The following is a 19,746-nucleotide window of genomic DNA, read 5'->3' as shown; positions in this document are numbered from 1 at the left end:
TTAAAGCTTCCTATTGTTTTTTTTTGTTTGTTTTTTTTTGGCCTGTTTAACAGAATTCAGCCACACAACATCTGATGTGTTTTCCTAGACCACCACACAAATCTGGTCAGACTTTGTATTGGCATGCTCATATCTCAGATCAGAATATTTTCATTCATTTATAGTAACTACTACAAAAGGTTTAGTCACAACTCAGTTCTACAGTTGTTTCTTAGACCTGAATGGCCAAACCAAGGCAAAACTGGCAATAAAACAACTTTGAACGCGAATGGGGACAAAACCAAACCTAATGAAAGTGGATTCCATCCTCCTCGGGAAAGAGAGGCAATTTGGAAAATTGAACATTAGGCCCAGTTAGCAGTTTGGTGTACAGGTAATAGAAAACATTTCATTAATTCATAATCATAGTACTATAGAATGGCATGTATATCAGATATCTTCTTGATACTGGGTAAAATTAAAATTTTAAATATTTATATCAAAAGGACTGAAAGTTGAATGAATATTTCACTACTTTCACCTGTCCTGCTATATTTACTGGGTGATCTCATTGTTCTGTGTCACAAATCTTTGCTAAAATTATGTGTACTGTGACGTCTGTCTATGTGTTTGTATTATTATACGTTCCAGGTCTCTCTGCACACACACACACTTACACTCACACATACAAGTAATTTTCCTCTTTGTCCTGCCTGAAACAAGCTCCCAGTGAATTTTTCCCCAAAGGCGATCCAAGAATGTCTGTCACCCATACGAAAAGTACAGCATGCGAATTCATTAGCAGTTTATCCGTCACCTTCCGCTGTTAAGTCAAGAGCATTGCAGGAAGTGCAAGAATCTTACCAGTTCACAACTGCCCACAAATCTCATAAATCTACATGTTGAGCATTTGAAGGCAGTCACAGCATGCCAGTACCTGTAAAGCTTTGATCTTGAACTTGCACATCATTTTTTAACTTCATGTTAACTTCCACTCATAAATCTTCAAATAAAACTCAGAAACTGACTAGAATAAAATTTTGACAGGTTTTTGGCTAGGTGTCCTTTTATGCTCAACCTGCATTATAAGAGAATACTAAAGACCACATAGAGTATGTTACACATTTTGCTGTACTGAAGAAATACTTACACATATTTGGCTGTTATTTTAAAAAGTATTCACTACTGGATGAAAGTAAAATGGTCATTTGGCGATGATAGAGTACGTACTATATAGTAATGTAAGACATCTGTTACTAATATCTATCATCTCATGTTTAACTTAAATACAATTCTATGAAATTCATCAGTAATTATATATATATATATATATATATATATATATATATATATATATATATATATATATATATATCATTATAAACCTGTAATTAAGCCATCACAAGAGTTTTTTTTTTTTTTTTTTTCATTCAGAGGGCCAGTGTAGCTCTTTTGGTTGAGAGAATGTACAAGGAATGGAGGAGTCTGAATCTGAATTCCTTGTTTATTTCCATTCATTTAGTCCAGATTCTGACGTTCCCCTTCCTTGTACTTTTGCTCATCTAAAAAGAGCTACACCACCCCTCTGAATGAAAAATTCTGGTTCTGCTTTAATTGTAGGCCTTTAATCTAATATCAATTTCTGATGAATGGAAATGATGAATGGTACTTCTCAAGCTAACCGCACGATGACAGATACATTCAAGATTCCTCAATTTTAATAAATGTATCATCCAACTGATACAAAGGCTTTCACTATTTGGAACTAGTCAAAACAAGCAAAAGAGAAAGAAAATGCTAAAAGAAATCAAGCTGAATAGTATTCAAAGATAACAAAGAACTTTATTATTAATGAATGAACCGGCCAAACCCTCCATGGCACATTTTATTTCCAGTAAGTAAGTATATTGATTCATATTTGATCCACTAAAAAACAAGTCTCTGGATTTGGAATTGGACATCAAAGTTAAATAACCCCAAAACCACACAAAATCTGCCCCATTCAAAAAGAAATGGAGCTAATCCAAAATCATGGAACTGAAACTGCCATTATGTACTTTTTGGTGTACGTCTTGTGCCTGTTTGATTTAAAACAGTGAAACAGCTACTGTGTCAGTGTTTCTGCTCACTGCTGTGCATTCTTCTCATTGTTTTTGGAAGGATAATGTATCAGTTGGACACAGCTAACCACCAAAAATAGAATGAACCCTCCTTTTCAGGTTTGAGATGACTATATTAACAGTAATAATGAAACTGTAAAACCTCTGAGATGATCAGGGTTTTTTCTTTAAGTCAACTGGAATTACAGCCAGTTACGATGACCATCCTGCATTTGCTTCTATGCATACTATATTTCCACTGTTTAATGATTTTAAATAGGTATTTAAAAAGTATTTTACATTAGTAAGGGAAACAGCTTAGTGTAGGTAACCTCCTCTTTAGCTATGGAATTAGAGAACTGTATTAATGTAATAGTTACAAAGCTCTCACATACATGATCATAAGCAAGTCACATATCTCTAAACTCACTTCACATCACATCCACTTTGTATCTGGCCATCATTCATTCCTTCACTCATCTTTACCAAACACCATCCTGTTCAAAGTCACAGTGGCTCCCAGGAACACCGGGTGTGAGTTGGGGATACACACTGTATGGGACGTCAGTCCATCACAGGACACGGTACACACATACTAGAGTAGCCAATCTACTTACTGTCATGTTTTTCAGAGGTGGGAGGAAATCTGAGAACCCTGAGGAAACCCACATAGACAAGGGAAGAATATGCAGACAGCAACTCCAGCTCAGGATCAAGCTGAGGAGCTGGGAGGCAGAAATGCTACAAATCCATTACACACACATCTGTGAGAGGAATATCTCATTGTAGCAGTTATTAGAGGTAGATTCTAGTGAAGTGTAAAATTATTGGAAAACTACTGGGATCAGATTCCATCTACACAACTTGCTGTCACCTAAAATTAATTTTTTCCCCACAGTCAAAATTTTCAAGATGTTTTCTGTACTGTGCCGATAAAAGAACAGGAAGCCAGTATACTCTAAACTCAGTATGTTTTTCAATAAATATTTATGCCAGCCTGTTTTTTTTTCTTTTGTAGACTCTTTTGTAGATAGTAAAAGGCATTTGCAAACAATTTCAAAATCGATCTAGCAAAAATCCTTTCAGAGATGAGACGAGTGTTAGCCTCTTTCCCACTTCGCTTGCAGGTGTTGTTCCTACAGTTACAGTGTCTGGGGAAAAGTTTCTCACTCATTTTTTTAAAGTTGTGCCGTCATCCAGCTGGTTAGACTGAAGTGACAGCCTGCAGATGCTAGTGCTTACTAAAACCTTCAGGAGCCTGCTGGAAATAAAACTTCAGTGCTAGAACAGTGTTTTACAGCTACAGGCCATACTGTTTTGACGACTTTCCAGTGTTTTTTTTCCAGGGTTTTTCTTTATGTCAGTTGGAATCACCGTCATTTAAGATTAACTTCCTGCATTTGCTTCTAACCCGACCGCAACTCTATTTCCACAGTTTAATAAGTTTAAACAAGAAATGTATTATTTTAGTGCTTATTTTTTATTAGTAGCCAAAACAGATTTATGTAGTTCACCTGGGGGAAAAAAAAATTGTCATTCCTCTGTATACTCAAAACAGTACAGTACTGACTAAAATGCCTGATGATTTTAGTTCTAAATATTCTGACATATAAAAGTCTGGGGTGTTTTTTTAATTATTCAAAATATTCAAGCAAATCACTTAAAATAATGAAAGTATTCCTATAGTGTATGAATAACATACCTCAAACGTGTGCATTGTGGTCCTCGTTAAATATTCTATAAATTATGTTGCTGATAAAGACATAGTTATAAATAGTATAATGCTCACACTGAACATCTTTTCAACACACTTAGTACTGTTTGACTTTCTAGTATACAGATGTAGAGGGGCAATAATATATACTGTACTCTGACTATTCAGTGTCATGCAGAAGAGATAGGGTTCCCTTTTGAGTCTGGTTCCTCTACATCCCTTCACTTGGTTTTATATAAGTGACTTTCATTTGGAAGCATCAGGAACTATTATTAAAAAAAACAAACAAAAACAAACCAAACCAAAACAGAGCACACAGTATAAAGATCACTCAGCCTAATCAAATAAAAAAAATTCTTCTCCAAATACAAATGCAGAGTTGGCAATTAGAGTAAATTAGTACAACTAGTGCTGTGTGGTAGAACATTTTCAGGTACACCAAGCAAATAAAGACAAGTTTATTGTGGAATGAGCTATATATAGCCAAAAAGGAAACTTGGGACCACTTTTGATCCTTAGGGATAATCCATGCAACACAGAAGGCAACTACAAGGACAAAAATGGAACTGATTTTTGTCTGGCAACAGAGCATATTCTAACAACTCTTCCGAAATGCTCTTTCACAAGCCATTTTTAATGTCTGCTGATTACATTTCATGAGCTATAAACTCTAGAACTCTAAATGAGTCATAACTATATCCCAAACTTCAGCAGCAATAGGCTTATCTGTTCAATTTAGTTAACTGTTAACTGTTCCTCTGTTTAATCAAACAACAGAGGGAAGCAATGATTAGCTGCTAAAACAAATGATTTCAATAGGAAGGTAAAGATAACATAAAAAGTAAAGAAATATTAGCAAGTGTTACTGACTTTATTGAGAAGAACATTACATCAACATAAGGTTACATACAAGTGACTGTGAGATTTTCCCACAAGGCCATGGCATCAAATGGCATCGAAATGCCATTCCCATAGTTCTACAGTCATGTCATAAAATTGCATAAAAATGCTACACAGCTGAGGAGTATCTGTCTGTCTGTCTGTCTGTCTGTCTGTCTCTCTCTCTCATATATATATATATATATAATATATATATATATATATATATATATATATATATATATATATATATATATATGCACATTCAAATTACAGGCTTAAACTTTATACTGTACCTCTTTGAAAAGTAAGCACTTTTGCAGATTAGCAAAAATCTAAAGTATACGATTAACATAATGAACACTATAACTGTCTGCATGGTGGTTAATGGTTAAGTCATTTCTGTGAACTTATATATCATCTTAACTAAAGTGGACAAATCCCTGGACTTTACTTAAACTAACACATGACACCGTGTCTATAATAATCTGGTGCAGTAAAACACACACCCTCTAGACAGTATGTGGCGGTTTTCCAAATCCTGATTTAAGATTAGGAGTTTAGGCTTACAATATTGCAATAATCTGTAGATGTTACTGCACTGGTAGGTCTTACTGTGATGTGCTACATCAGGTGATTTTTTAACGGAATGCTAGAGACGCGGAATCATAACTCTTTAAGAAATGCAGACCCCATACATCTGTTCCCACCATTTCCCTTTCCTCTCTGTTATTATCAGCACCCTATACTTCATACAATGTAATTTCTTTCATGTTCCAACTTAATCAGCAAACTTCACAGGAAACTTTACTGCCTTTAATGTATAGTGATGTGTAGATTCAGTGTAGGTGGCCAGGGTCATATCCTGTTTCTCTGCCAATCTGAAAACATGCACACCTGCTGGAAGTTCCCCTATTGTGTAGTGTGAACTAAAACTTTCCAAATAGTCACTCCATCCAGACTAGATAAAAACAACCCATAAATATCCCTGTATTCCATATGGATTGATGTCTGTTCAAGCTCTGAGTATGAGTATGACGACTTCACTGTGCCTTAAACTCTCGACTGTCCATAAAAGTACAAAGTGCATATAGATAAAATTGCCTGCATTTAGTCAATTATTTTAAAAAAAATAACTATGCAAAATAATAATATACGAATTTCATCCTCCTTAACCATTAATCACTTCCAATCTCTTGTTTTCCATCTTTAATTTATAACAACTTACATAGCCTCCAGCTTAAATACTGACTAAATACTGACTAACTACTGATGGAAGTCTTTTCATTCATTCATCTTCAGTAACAGATTCATCCTAGTCTGGGTCAAATTGGATCTGGAGCACACCCTGGATGGAATGACAGTCCATCACATGCACACTCACACCTAGGAGAAATTTTTGCATTCGTAGATAATCCACCTGCTAGCATGTTTTCGAGAGGAAACCACAGAACCCAGAGGAAACCACAATGAGAACATGCAAAACTTCATGTATAGACAACAATCCAAGCTCAGGACCGAATTGGGGACCACGGAACTGTGAAGCATCAACACTACACCCCTCACCACCATGCCTATCTGACTCAATCTTTTGATTTAGCATAAAGCAAATCTATCGTCAAGGGAGTGGAAATATTAGCTGCGTCCGAATATCGCTAATACCCTACTATACAGTGGGCGAAAAGCAATAAGCCAAAGGAGTAGTATGTCAGAATTCTCAGTATTCATAAAACAGTATGTGAGAAATACCCGGATGACCTACTGCGTCTGCTGAGATTCTCCAGTATGGAGCCAGTGGACACCGCGTTATCCAATAAGGCAACGGGGCTAGTGTGGAAGTGCTGTCAGAATCAAAAATGGCGGAAGGCACCTCGTCGGCTCTTTTTAAGTGTAAGTGTTAGGTATTACAATTTGTTCCTTGTGGTTAAACCGTACTTGTTTAACAACACCTGAGTAAATTGTTAACTTGTTGAAGGTTTAAACAAGAAAAAAGAGTTGCAGTGCAGGTGCTCTAATCTGGTGGGCCCTTTAAATTTTTGCAAGTATGATGACGTCGTAGGTCACATGACAATGCCAACATGGCGGATGTAGTATGTCCGGATTGTGTTCATACTACACACATACACTCATCAGTATGTACTGTATGAACAGCCGAGCAGTAGGTACGGAATCGAATGCAATACTTACTGTCACAGAACTTGATTTCAGACGCAACGCTGTTGAGTAACTGTAGTGAAGCTAATAGGAAAGGTATGTAGTCACAAGAGTGAGGAGTGAAAGCCTGGAAGCATACATGGATATTTGTATTTTTGAGGGATTTGTAGATTGTCTCCAATTAGCAATACCAACTATGGTAGATGTTTCATAAGACTGATATCATTTTGTTTCTAAAGAGCTACAATCATGGTGGCAATGTATAATGTATTTAGTGCTGAAATTGATATATTTAAGCAATTACCAACAGAACACTGAAAAAAAACTGATAATAACATAAACATAATGTCTTTCCTGTGACATTTCTTTACCTAATACAATTTGCTCAGTACTTTGCCAAAGCTGCACATGGCATTTATATTTCCACTGGCTATGATGGGTCATGCAGATTATGGAACAATCCTGTCACACTCTTTTGTTTTACTTTTCTTCATAGTCATCATATCAACATGGATATATGTTGTCATTTTCGATCAGTTCCCCTACCATGCAGCTTTGCATGGTACTGTGTTTCCTGAGCTATTGTTTGGACATTCCTGTTGAGATCACACAACCAGCAGGGAGTGGAATAGCAACAGTCACCATTTGTGCTTGACAACAGGAGGATATGTTGCTTGTAAAATGCTTTGTTATGATTTCCAATTGCTTGAGCATTTCTCTAATATATACAAGCCCAAAATACATGGCCTAGCTATGAGTACACAGTCTGACTTAATGGGTATTGCTTTGAGATGGTGCAGCACCACTGACATATCGTCTGCTCCAGATGGTACAGGTTTTCTGTGAAGGAGGATGTCTCTAGAGCAGGACACTACTATGGTGAATGAGCAGATGCTAAGCAGATGAACTTGAGGCACTATTTAGGCATCGCTTAGGCCACTACAAACCAAGAATGCATGCACTCTGAGAACCAAGAGACAACAGGAAATCAGAAACTGTTCGCAAGGTGCAAAAAAATATGGGGTCTGTATAATGAGCAGTAACATAGAACAAATGAAATACAGAAATAATTTTCCAATTTTCAGCTTCACTAAAAGGCTTTTCTGTTCTCTAAGACTCACTGGGAAAAAAAGATGAGTCTTTTTTTCTACAGCCCATGTTTGTACTCCATTGAAGACTTCCTCTGGATACGCTTGCATCCTCTGCTTCATTTTTTCCAGAAACTGAAGGAATATATTTCTGTGCTGCAGAGGAAAATCTCACTCTTGTGCATCCTATACTGATTCATAATGTTGAAACTTAAACACAGCTGGGTTCACACATCACATTAACTTTTTATTTTCAGCTTCAGCAGCTGTGTTTGAGGTGTACTATTATACATGATTTTCATACAACCCCAGTTCTGAAAAAGTTGGGACGGTATGGAAAATGCAAAAAAAACAAAAAAAAAACCAACCCAAACAAAAAGAGTCATCTGAAAATTCAGTTCTCCCTGCAGTATATTAAAAACATGTTATTAACACATTATTTGATGTTTTACATTGTGAATTGAATTTATTTGTGAAAATATACACTCATTTCAAATCTGATCTGCAAAACACTCCAAAAAAGTTGGGACAGTGGACTGACCACTGTGTAACATCACCTTTTCTATTAATAACACTTATTAAGCATTTAACTAAGCACTGGAGACACCAGTTGGTTAAGCTTAGCAAGCAGAATTTTCCCCCATTCTTTTCCCATCCTTTTCCTTTTTGGCCTGGAGTACACGACGGCTGTTTTGTCCAAAAATTATTTGAAATGTTGACTCATCAGACCACAAAACACGATTCCACTGTGTTACTGTTCATCTCAGATGAGACCGAGCCAAGAGAAGTCGGTGGCACTTCTGGACAGTGTTGATGTATGACTTCTGCTTTGCATAGTAAAGCCTTAACTTGCATCTGTGGATGCAGTGACGAATGGTGTTGAGTGACAAAAGTTTACCAAAGTATTCCTGAGCCCATGTCAGGTTATCCATTATTTGACCAGATTCCTTGAATCTTTTAATTATATTGTGTACTGTAGAAGGTGAAATGCCTAAAATCCTACCGATTTGTCTTTGGGGAATGTTGTTCTCAAAGTGTTGGATTATTCCCTGATGCATCTGTTGACAGATTGCCGAGCCTTGACCCGTCCTTGCTCTTGAAGGACTAGACCTTTTTTGGACGCTCATTATATACTGTGATTAGACGATTGCCTCACCTGTTTCACATTACCTTCTTATTTCAACTTGTCACATCACTATTAGTCCTAAATTGCCCCTGTCCCAACTTTTTTGAAGCATGTTGCATGCATCAATTTCAAAATAAATGTTTATTTTCAAAAACTATGCAGTTGATTAGGTAAAACACCAAATACCTTGTCTTTATACGCTTTTTGTTTAATACAAGTCAAAGTACATTTACAAATCACTCCTCTTTGTTTTTATTAGCATTTTCCATACTGTCCTAACTTTTTTGGAATTTTGGTTGTATAACTGTACAATTTTGGTTGTATTACTGCATTTTCACATCTTCAATCTTCTTCTACTATTCAAAATTGTAAATCACCAAATAGTAAACCATCACTAAGAAGCTCCAAATACTGCCATATGTGTTCCAAATGTGGTTCACCATGGTCTGACCTGCTCAAAGAAATACAATATCATTAAAAAAAAAAATTAAAGGTCAAAGGCTTGTATCCAGTTCTTCATTTTGATAAGTGATTCTCTATATCTTTTCCAAATGTCTTTGAGAAACCTAATACCAAAGTCAGGGTACAAGCTATTTTTGGCTGACACACACTGGTCTTTGTTTATTAAAAAAAAGGCTGATTGTTTTACCCCAAACCACTTTTTGGAAGTTTTGTCAGTGAAGCCTGATACCAACACATGCCAATCAACCAGCTCACTAGTTACAAGTGAGATTTTCAATCAGTATCTGGTTTGTGCTGGCCAGATATTTCCATCTATATACCTTCTAGCAGTCTTAAAGTGAGAATGTCATACTTTATCTATAAATTGCCATTTTGGAGAAATTTATTTAAAAATCCCCAGACCTTTTTACCCCCTGCCAGTAATTAGCTAAATATAATGGCTTTGGGAAATGGATTACGGTTCTGTGATAGTGGCTAAAAGGTTGAGGGTTTGAATACTATAGCTTGAAGAGAGCCAGTGTTGGCCCTCAACAAATAAATGGTCAACTGTATGTTGTATTGGATTAAAATTTACACTATTATATAAAAGACACTTCCAGGGTTATTTTTTTATGATGAAGGGCTCTAGCTCTTTAGAAAAGGTTCCACTCTATAGCGCCTAACTAAAGAACCATTTATAGTGCTAGATGGAATCTTCTTTTCAAAGGGTGTCCATGTACATCACATTATTATCATCAATAAGATGGTTATGACATAATAAGATTTTTGTGAAGTTAAAAAAAGAAAATGGTTTATTCTTCCAGTTTCCAGAATTTGCATGCTGATTTGCCAGTCATTTTGACCTTTGAATTTTTCTCCTACCAAGAGAAAATCACATGCATATGGAATCCAGCTAGTCTCCTAGAAAAATTCTGCCTAAACTCCAATTAGGATTCAGTGAGGGTTTTGACTTTTAAGTGTAGTCTTAACATGATTAACAGACATAGTTTGAAAGATTAATGTATAGGGCAGGAAATGACAGAAAGTCTGTTATAAGATTAGTCAGGACACTGTTGGGTTTCTGTGTGTGGAGTATAGTGACTACAACTGCCACAATAAAATTACAAAAAAAACAAAAAAAACATTTAAACTCACTAGGCTAGGTTAAAAAAGACATGCTTATGAAAAACTGCACATTGTTAAAGCTCTGAGTGTCTACTTTAATATGAGCCATTAACTACTGTGGAGCATGACGTCACAAATAAATTCAATGCTGAATATGGGTACCCTCAAAACAGGCAGAAATTTTGCCTCTGGTAAAAAGAATTTAAGCCTGATTGCTGATTGCTTGCAATATAACTAGGACCTGTAGCCTAAGCTGCGATTGTGGAGGAAGTGCTATTATAAAGTACTGAAAGAGACTTAATTGAGACTAATATACTAAATAAAGCCTTTCCTTCATTTGCTAAGAAAAATTCATAGACATAGAGCAGAAGTACTGAAGGTACCCCCTTCTAAATGTCTGTTTAAATACTTCTCTGAGGAGGGTCAAATGAGGACATTTCAGCCCTAGAACATACACAGTGCAAGAAGTTCAAGGTTTTGCTGATAGGACAGCTGTGGATTTACTTCAAGCCAAGAGCAACAAGTCAGTACTTTGAAAACTTCAATATGCTGACTGCAAAACTGATTCACACAACTCACTGACCACACACCGAGCAGACTGTGTGAATTACCATTAACACTACTGCAGACCTCAAACATGCGAATCAAACAATCATTTGAATTAGAAAAGGGTTCACATTCCTGCGAATACACAGCGATGTGGTTTCCACAGCAACGGCTTTATTTCATGTGTGTTTACAGCTGTGGCTGGAAATATTTGTCCTCAAATGGGCTGCCTGGCAAATACACAACACTGCTGGCTGTGTTCTCTTGCATGATGAGTCATAAAACTACAGAAGTCAAATGTCAACCATACAATAGTACAGTTCTGTCATGCATATACTGACATAATGACTTCATTTCCATAAGCTCTATTGTCAAAACCTCTACACAATGGATGCACAAAATCAATAAAGTCACAAAAACTGTCGAGGAAACATTTCAGCATAAGACTATCATTTCAACATAGTTAATACCACAGCACTGCTAAAGTCTCAAATCTGATTGGTCAGAAGGCGTTGATTACTTTACTCTAACAGCATGGCTCGAGAATACCTCTGGCTGGATTTCAAGTGATAAAAATTTTAGACTAATGTACATATTCTATACTTTATTGCTTCTACAGTAAGTCGTTTGCAGTGACGTGTATGGCCAATGGTCCACGTAATCTGTGTCTGATAATAAACGGATTAAAAAACATGTTGATAATCAAACGTATAATCAAAGTTTTCTGTGAGGAGGAGGAGGAGAATCTTCAAGACAGCAGATTTTGAGCTTTCCACTTTCAGAAGCTGCTGAGGGAAGAACTGTTTCTAGCTGCTACAATGTAAGTGATAACACGAAATAACTTATCTTGCTACTATAACTTCCACAACATTAAGTGTAACTATAAATGGATAAAAAGCATGGTGTGGTTTTCATTAATACATTGAAAGTTGTAATTATTGGTATAAGAGGAATAAATCATTTTGGGACATGCTGTTGTTGGAAAATAATCACTTTGTGGTGATAAATCCCCCTGTTATGCATTATTTTCATATAACAGCAAGGTTCATTGTGTTTTATTCCTCACATTATGTAGTATTCTGTAGCACAGTGTTGCAACTCTCAACATCTTACCATTTTACCTTAATTTCCAATTTGTACCATTGTTGTGTTTTCACCAATCAGTGCACTAATACTACAATACCCAGCATCCATTCAGTATTAGTCGAATAGCAATAGTTAGCCAGCTAGTGGGGAAAAAAAAAAAAATCAGTCATCCCAACTCACCTCAACCAAGTATTCACTCCAAATCTGTCTTTTAAAATTGACTTGCACTTCCAAAATACACCAGGAAGACAATTTCCCAGTATGTAAACCAGTAAATCTTGCTCTAGAAACTTTGTCACCAACGTAAGAGACAAACTGATGCCAGTTTACAACAGCTGTATCAATGGTAAAATGTTTTACCAGCATTTCCATCATAACAGCCTTGCTACCAAAGTATGGTAAGGTGAAATATGTGATTCCTTGGCATGCTTCATTTCTGTACGCCTGGAGCCAGTCATACGTAACAGGGTCTGCTATGAGCTCACAACATTATCTTGCAGTCTGAAAACACTCCAGCCTTTGTATGTAATGTCACGCTTTATGGGTTATTACAGGTATGTAGTCCCCACTCTTTGGCATAATAGCTATTTGCTAGCTATTCCTACAGATGTATGGACTGCATTTGGCCACCCATCACTCATTACAGAGGTAATTTGTAGTTAAAATCATAGGATGTCTTTCAGTGCCATTGACCTTGAGGCATGAAGACAAGGATGATTTATCAGTCCATGATCACATCTTCAGTTCGTCTTCTAAATGATGGTCAGGGAAAAGGTGCAACCCTAGGTAAACCTAGATGCATGCTTAATTTGCTAGTTCTGAAAGGCAGGTAATTTACCTAATGAGAACATCCGGCTTCGTCTTACCAGCTATCAGACGAAACACATGTCAAGTTGGTCAAACTGGTAGACCACCTTTATTAATTTATGGTAAGTGCTAGTAAAAAGGAAACAGTTTCCAAATTCCTGCTACTAATGCTGCATCATAGACAAGTTACATGTTGTAGGAAAATAACAAGCATGTATGGCAATCAGACTATTTGAAACCTTTACTGATTAAATTAGACAAGCTGGAAAATGGCTTAAGCTGGTAAAGATTGTCTACCAGATTGATTAGCTCAGTTTGTGTTTTGACAGCTGGTAGCTGGTCAGAGCAAGACGAGTAGCTCATCAGAGAGAACACCTTAAATTTAAGCTTATATTAGTATTCAGGGCAGGGGTAGCTCAGTGGTTAAGGCAGTGTGCTAATGCTCAGAAGGTCACAAGTTCAAATTCCAGCACTACTGGGCCCTTGAGCAAGGCCCTTCACCCTCAAGCTCTGTCAAAAAAATAGATAAATATAATGTCCATTCACTTCTGTAAGATACGAACAGGGCATCTGCCACATGCTATAAATGTAGGAAGCAGATAAAGAGGGTTTGTTCGTCTACTTAATCTCTTATAAAAGTTGAACCAACTGAAATGATCAAGGACCATATTTGCATTTTGTTCAAATTCATAATCAAATAATCAAATTCATCACCCTGCCCCTATGCTTTGCAACATTTCATGTTACAAATTTGCAAAAAGTATCAAATTATGATGAAAACCGTTTCAATTTAAGAGAAGGAATGCATCATTATATTTGTACACATCACACTGAGGAATCCTCATTGCTGCTTATACATACAAACACACCGTTCTGCATCAGCACCATCCTTGGCTAACTTCATAACTCACAGCATGAACAAATGGGCCATAATCTTAATCATAATGTATTGCAGCAATTGGACTGAGCACTAAATCTTTGCTTTACTTTACTGACTCAATGTGACCATGCCAAATCCTAGCACACCAGATTCAACTATTCAGCTAATTAACAGAGTCGAAGTGGGTGTGTTAGAGGAAACACTAAAGCATGCAGTACATGAGGTATTCCAGGATCAGGACTGGGAATGATGGTGATGAAGTTCTTCAGTCTCAAAACGTTTGCGCAAAGCACAAGGGAAAACGATGCACTGTGCGCAATAGCGCATCATCTCCATAACAAACTCCATAACAAACATGAAACGTGACGAGGTAGTCAGAGCAAATCTGAGTGACATATCTGAGTCCTTTTATGTCAGTGTCATCAGTTTATAAACTCTAGGTACGTGAACAGAAACGATCAAACATATTTGGAGAAATGGCTTTCATTCATTCATTCATTCATTCATACATTCAACTGGGCAAAATGTCAAAGTTGCACATTCAGCCAGGATTTTCTTAAACGTGTTTCTCAATCTCAGCTTCAAACTTCATTGTTCTCACCACGTAGGCAAAGCACATGAAAGAAGCATACAACAGCCTCTGTTCTGTGCGTAAAAAAATAAATAAAACTTTAAGAGTGCTAAAATGTGTAAAAGTGGCATACCGTCCTGCAGCTGGAACGCAGTCGCTGGATGGAAAAGCCACAAAGCAGCGAGGAACAAGCAGCACCAGGGCGGCAGTCTGGTGACAGGAGAAGAGTTGAGAGATGGCATGAGAAACATCCTCTCAGAAAACGAGTTAAACAGAAATCAAATATTTATTAAATTCACCTTAAGAAAGGCATATCTCCGCGAGTCATGTCTCCGCGCTCAGGTTTAAGCAGAAGCCGTGAGGCGCTGTGTGTCTCCCCGCTGGCGCAGTGAGTGAGCCTCCGCGCTCCGCTCCGCTCTGCTCTGCTCTACTGCGCTCTGCTCCGCACCTACAGGAGCTGCTCCTGAACAAAGACAGCCTCAGTTCACCCTCAGCTCAATCTGCCCCCTCAAAAACACTGAAATCTGACTCCCGGGCTCAAGCCGTGGACCTCCACCTTTATCCGGCCCTGCACCGTTCCCACATTCTCACTGACGCACGCCATGTCTCCTCCTCCAAGTCTGACGATAAGACAAGTCTCCCACGTTATCTCCCCCAAAAGATGGCTGCGCTTTGCAAAGCATCGTATCAATCATATTTCATATAGCTGGCTTTTCAAACTAACTTTTTCAACCAAGCACAAATTCCACAGTGAAGAACATACTCGTCAGTATACAACTCAGATTGAGTTTATTATAATCCAACTTTTCAAATATTACCCTGCTGAAAAACAAACAAACAATAGAAACCATAAATTCGTAATGGTTTTAGTGGTTCTAATGGGAATTGTATTGGTTTTAATGGAAACTGTAATGGTCCCTGTGGGTCTCTATTAGAAATTTGTTGCCTACTATTGGTGGCATGTTATGTCTAGTGGCTACCAAAAATAGTAATGGTTTTAATGGTTATTTGATGGTTTTTAACAGTATTTGTAGTGGAAACCATTAGAATTTCTGTGAGGGTTTCTATTGTTTTGGGGTTTTTTTCCCCAGCAGTGTAGTCACCTTACCTAACAAATAACTAAAATCATAAAATCAAATTCATTTATTAGAAACACTAATCCCTAGATTTTGCACCCCCAAAAGCAAAACCACTTAGACTGTGTGTGTTTTTGTTCAGTTTCATTAAATTTGCCTTAGGATTAAAGTTGACATTATTTATACATATGCATACATAAATTCACTTAGTTTTATATATAACCTGTTCAGTGGTTGATGAGTTGATGTTAAGTGGTTGATCATGATCTGCATCACTGCCGCTTTGAAGAAATTCATAGACAGCTTGGGATCTCCAGACCTCATTTTGGGAAAACCGAAAAAATAGAAAAAACAAAAATGGTTCCAGAAGAGGTCTTTTAGATATCTGTTCTTAGCCTCATAGAGGGGTTCCCCTTCCTAAAGGAACAAAACAAACAGAAACCAAAAGACCAAATAACATTTAAAGAGTCTCACAATTCCCATCTTAATTAAATTCCTTTCCTCACTATTAACCTGTCACTAGTTTGTCTGCCTGCTTTGCACATTTCCAAGAGGAAAACAATGTGCACTGAAAGAGAAAGGCAATGAAATGAAAAATAGTCCTACTGTATCTTGGAAATGCACAGATGTTATATATATATATATATATATATATATATATATATATATATATATATATATATATATATATATATATATGGAGCATTAAGGACATAGGTGAGAGAGTGAGAGAGAGAAGGACAGACAGATGGCAACCTGAGCTCATGAGAAATTCGAATGAATTTGTGATTTTATTTTGTTCATACAATTTCATACAAAAGCTGTAAGGTACAAATGCTCCTAAATTTAATGTTTAAACTTAAACTCCTAAATTTAATCTTCCTATTAATTGAGTTGCGTGAATTTTTATGAATTTGAAAATGTGAGAGCCAGTATTGGGGTGAGGGCATGTGGTTAGCATGTTTGCCTCGCACCTCCAGTGTTTTGGATTCGAATCCTGCCTCCACCCTGTGTGCGCATATTGTTTGCATGTTCTTCCTGTGATTCAGGGGTTTCCTCTGGATACTCCAGTTTCCTCCCCCAGTCCAAAGACATGTGTTGTAGGCTGAAATGCTGATTGGAATTTCTAAATTGTCTGTAGTGTGTGAATGGGGGTGTGAATGTATGTGAATTGTGCCCTGCGATGGGTGTCCCCTGCCTTGTGCCCAGAGTTCCCTGGGATAAACTTCCAGGCTCCCCATGACCCTGTGTAGGATAAGTGGTATGGATAACACTTCAGTGTCCTCCAGTGTTCTTATATAGACCAGCAATAGGGACACAAAACAAGCAACAAGTAACATTTTATGAAATCATGTATACAGTATTACATGTATACAGTATTAGTTATGATTCCAGCACAAGTGGTTGCAATGTACCATATTTTGTACACTGCACATCATCAAACATATGGAGGTCAAGGTGAGGTTGAGGTATGGATTTGAAGTTGGGGTTTATGAACCACCTGCTTAGAAATGAGTACAGTGTGATGACTCCCGTGTTTGGGAGTTTTACAGAAAGCCAAGCCCTCATAAGTCCATTACAGAACAGTTTCTAATGCAAATTGCATAAGCTCCCTTGGCCTAGTGCACATCTGGATTCAACCAAGAAGGGAGTTTACTTGGATTACAATTGTTTCATGGATTGCAATATCTTTACTGAGAGATACTGTGTAAGGTTTATTACTGTACTGAACAAATGGACTTCATCCAGATTTAACTGCAAACTTTAATTAATTCCACAGAAAGGTTTGAAGCCAAATCTAGACTGATGTTTCAGCTTTAAACAAGGAATACAGGTAATACTACACACTCATAAATACAGATGGAACCAGGATTTCACTGTCAAAACAAGACTCATGTTCTTTCAAAACTCCAAAAGAGGAGACTTTGTATAACCCTGTGACTATATTCCCCCAGACATACCTCAACCACCTCAAAGTGGTCAGCACAACATATGACTTCACTTTCTCAGACATCTAGGAGACAGTGATGAAACATTCAAGAGTTTCTTCTAATGACAAATCCATGAGAATGGTTATGATTAATCTCTAGGGGTATTTCATTTGGGAGATGGAATTCACTCCTTCAGTGGTGCCTGAAAGGTGCCAAAGAGAATAAGGAGAGATAATGTTGGACATTGGAATTCCCTTCTCTATCCACACTGATACACTGATATCTAACCAATGAAAGCTCTTCAAGAGGAATCATCAGGGACATCCATGACAAGCCGGAAGGCTCCTGTGTTGCAAAAACATTATTTTCAGTCTGGGAAGCCATAGTTGGCTTTTCAAGGCTGATGTATGACATCATGTTGAAGTGATTTTTGTCACTCTGCTGGATTTTGATTTATGATTAGGGTAAGTCAGACAAGTGCTCATGGGATCTTGTACTATGTAGAGTGAAATGGTGCAAGTAGTAAGAAAGACACTTATGAAGTTTATCTTTATAGTTCAAAAATATAAAGACAAAAAAGACAAAGACAAATATAAAGAGTATTTTTATTCCTCTAAATAAACGCATCATTGAAATGTCTTACACAAAGTCTATATTTAACAAATGCTTTAAGATACTACAAAGCATAATCCAAATTGGGTGTCCTAAACCTTAACTGTGCACTTTTTATTAGGAATTTCTCCATACACCAAATTTAAATAATCAGCAAAGATATACAGTGTTTGGTATCTGAAGTTTGGTTTTTCAGTTTACGCTAAAGCTATAGGGTTAATTTGGCTACGGTGTAATTCAAGGAAAAGACTACAGTATAGCATTGTGCATATAATAAGTGCATATCATATCTAATGTAAAGCCCCACACACTCACTTCCAAAACATTGTTTGGCTCAGTGATACCACTGTTAATTGTAACAGTTCAATAAGACAGAATAATTCCATGTTAAATACAAACAAACAAACAATGTATGTTCATTAACTTGTTTAGTGAATCTGGTGCTTAGGAATATGCCCTGGATGGAACACCAGTCCATCGCAGGCAAACACGCACACACATTCACATTTAGAGACAATTTAGCATAGAAAATGGCTGTGATGATCACAGAAAAGCAGCCTCCTTCCAGCACTGCTCAAAATAGATATATCAAATCCATCCATTATCCATAACGCTTATCCAATGCAGGGTTGTGGGGGAGCCTGGAGCCTATTCCAGGGAACAATGGGGGGGGACACCCTGGATGGGGTGCCAACAATTTGGGAATGCCAATGAGCCTACAACGCATGTCTTTGGACTGGGGGAGGAAACCAGAGTACCCGAGGAAACCCCCGAAGCACAGGGAGATCATGTTCGAACTCGAAATTCGAACCCCTAACCTTAGAGGTACAAGGCTACAGTGTTAAACACTAAGCCACTGTGCCCCACCATATATCAAATCAAATATCATATTGGACCTACATTAGAATATAGATTACTCCTAAAATTCAATTTCCGCTTCAAATCTTGGGATCCTCAAATCACCTCATATCTGATATGACATTTGTTTGACTGATCCCAAGCTGTTTGCTAAGAGATTCCTCATTCAGTATGGCTGTTACTCTTTTTAGCAATGTGACATATTTTTGTTTGTTTTTCTAGACAACATTGTCATAAAGTTTGGTGTCAGAAACCAGATTAGAAAGTCTGTTTGAGACACTGAAACTCAATACAACTTGAAGCAGATGATTTAGCGATGGTGCTAACACAGTACTGGCTGTGTATAAACTTCTTGTACTTATTAGCTATATTCATATTGTAGCACAACCTGAAGTAGCAAAACACATCTTGTCTCATTCACTATATTTTTGGTTGAACTGTTCCTTTAACAGAAGTTTTAACCAAAAATACTACCATGACTAACAATTAAACCACATTATTTTTGTTTAAAGTGTTCTCACACAACCATACCAACTTTACGTTTTACAACAGGGAAAGCGCACTGATAAACGCTTTGAGGTAACCAAAGGCATTGTACAAATTGAGTGTTAACTTGCTTAACATTTCCTTTGAGAAAGCCTGAAAGAGAACATCTGGTTCATGAGTGTATGGCACTGTCTAATGCCTTCATCCATTTTTGTTCAGTATGAGTATTTGATTTAGAGATAACACCAACCACAACCAAGCACTTAAAGCATAAATCATATCTGAGAT

The 19,746-nt window shown here is 37.2% G+C and overlaps 1 protein-coding gene across 3 annotated transcripts in view; it reads right to left on the bottom strand.

Moving 5' to 3' along the window:
- Positions 1-15,135, bottom strand: part of col15a1a (collagen, type XV, alpha 1a) — a 92,959-nt gene extending 77,824 nt beyond the window's left edge. For 2 of the 3 annotated variants that reach the window (XM_053635691.1, XM_053635692.1), the window contains exons 1-2: positions 14,795-15,135; positions 14,629-14,705 (exon numbers count right to left, since the gene is read on the bottom strand). In XM_053635691.1, the coding sequence (XP_053491666.1) occupies positions 14,629-14,705; positions 14,795-14,823 (106 nt within the window). In that variant the 5' untranslated portion in view covers positions 14,824-15,135. The remainder of the gene's footprint in view (positions 1-14,628; positions 14,706-14,794) is intronic. The other variant, XM_053635693.1, reaches the window with a different exon arrangement.
- Positions 15,136-19,746: the final 4,611 nt, after the last annotated feature.

Source organism: Ictalurus furcatus, chromosome 1 (assembly GCF_023375685.1).
Source record: "Ictalurus furcatus strain D&B chromosome 1, Billie_1.0, whole genome shotgun sequence".
In the NCBI taxonomy this organism is placed as follows: domain Eukaryota; kingdom Metazoa; phylum Chordata; class Actinopteri; order Siluriformes; family Ictaluridae; genus Ictalurus; species Ictalurus furcatus.
This window is presented reverse-complemented; position numbering and strand designations above follow the sequence as displayed.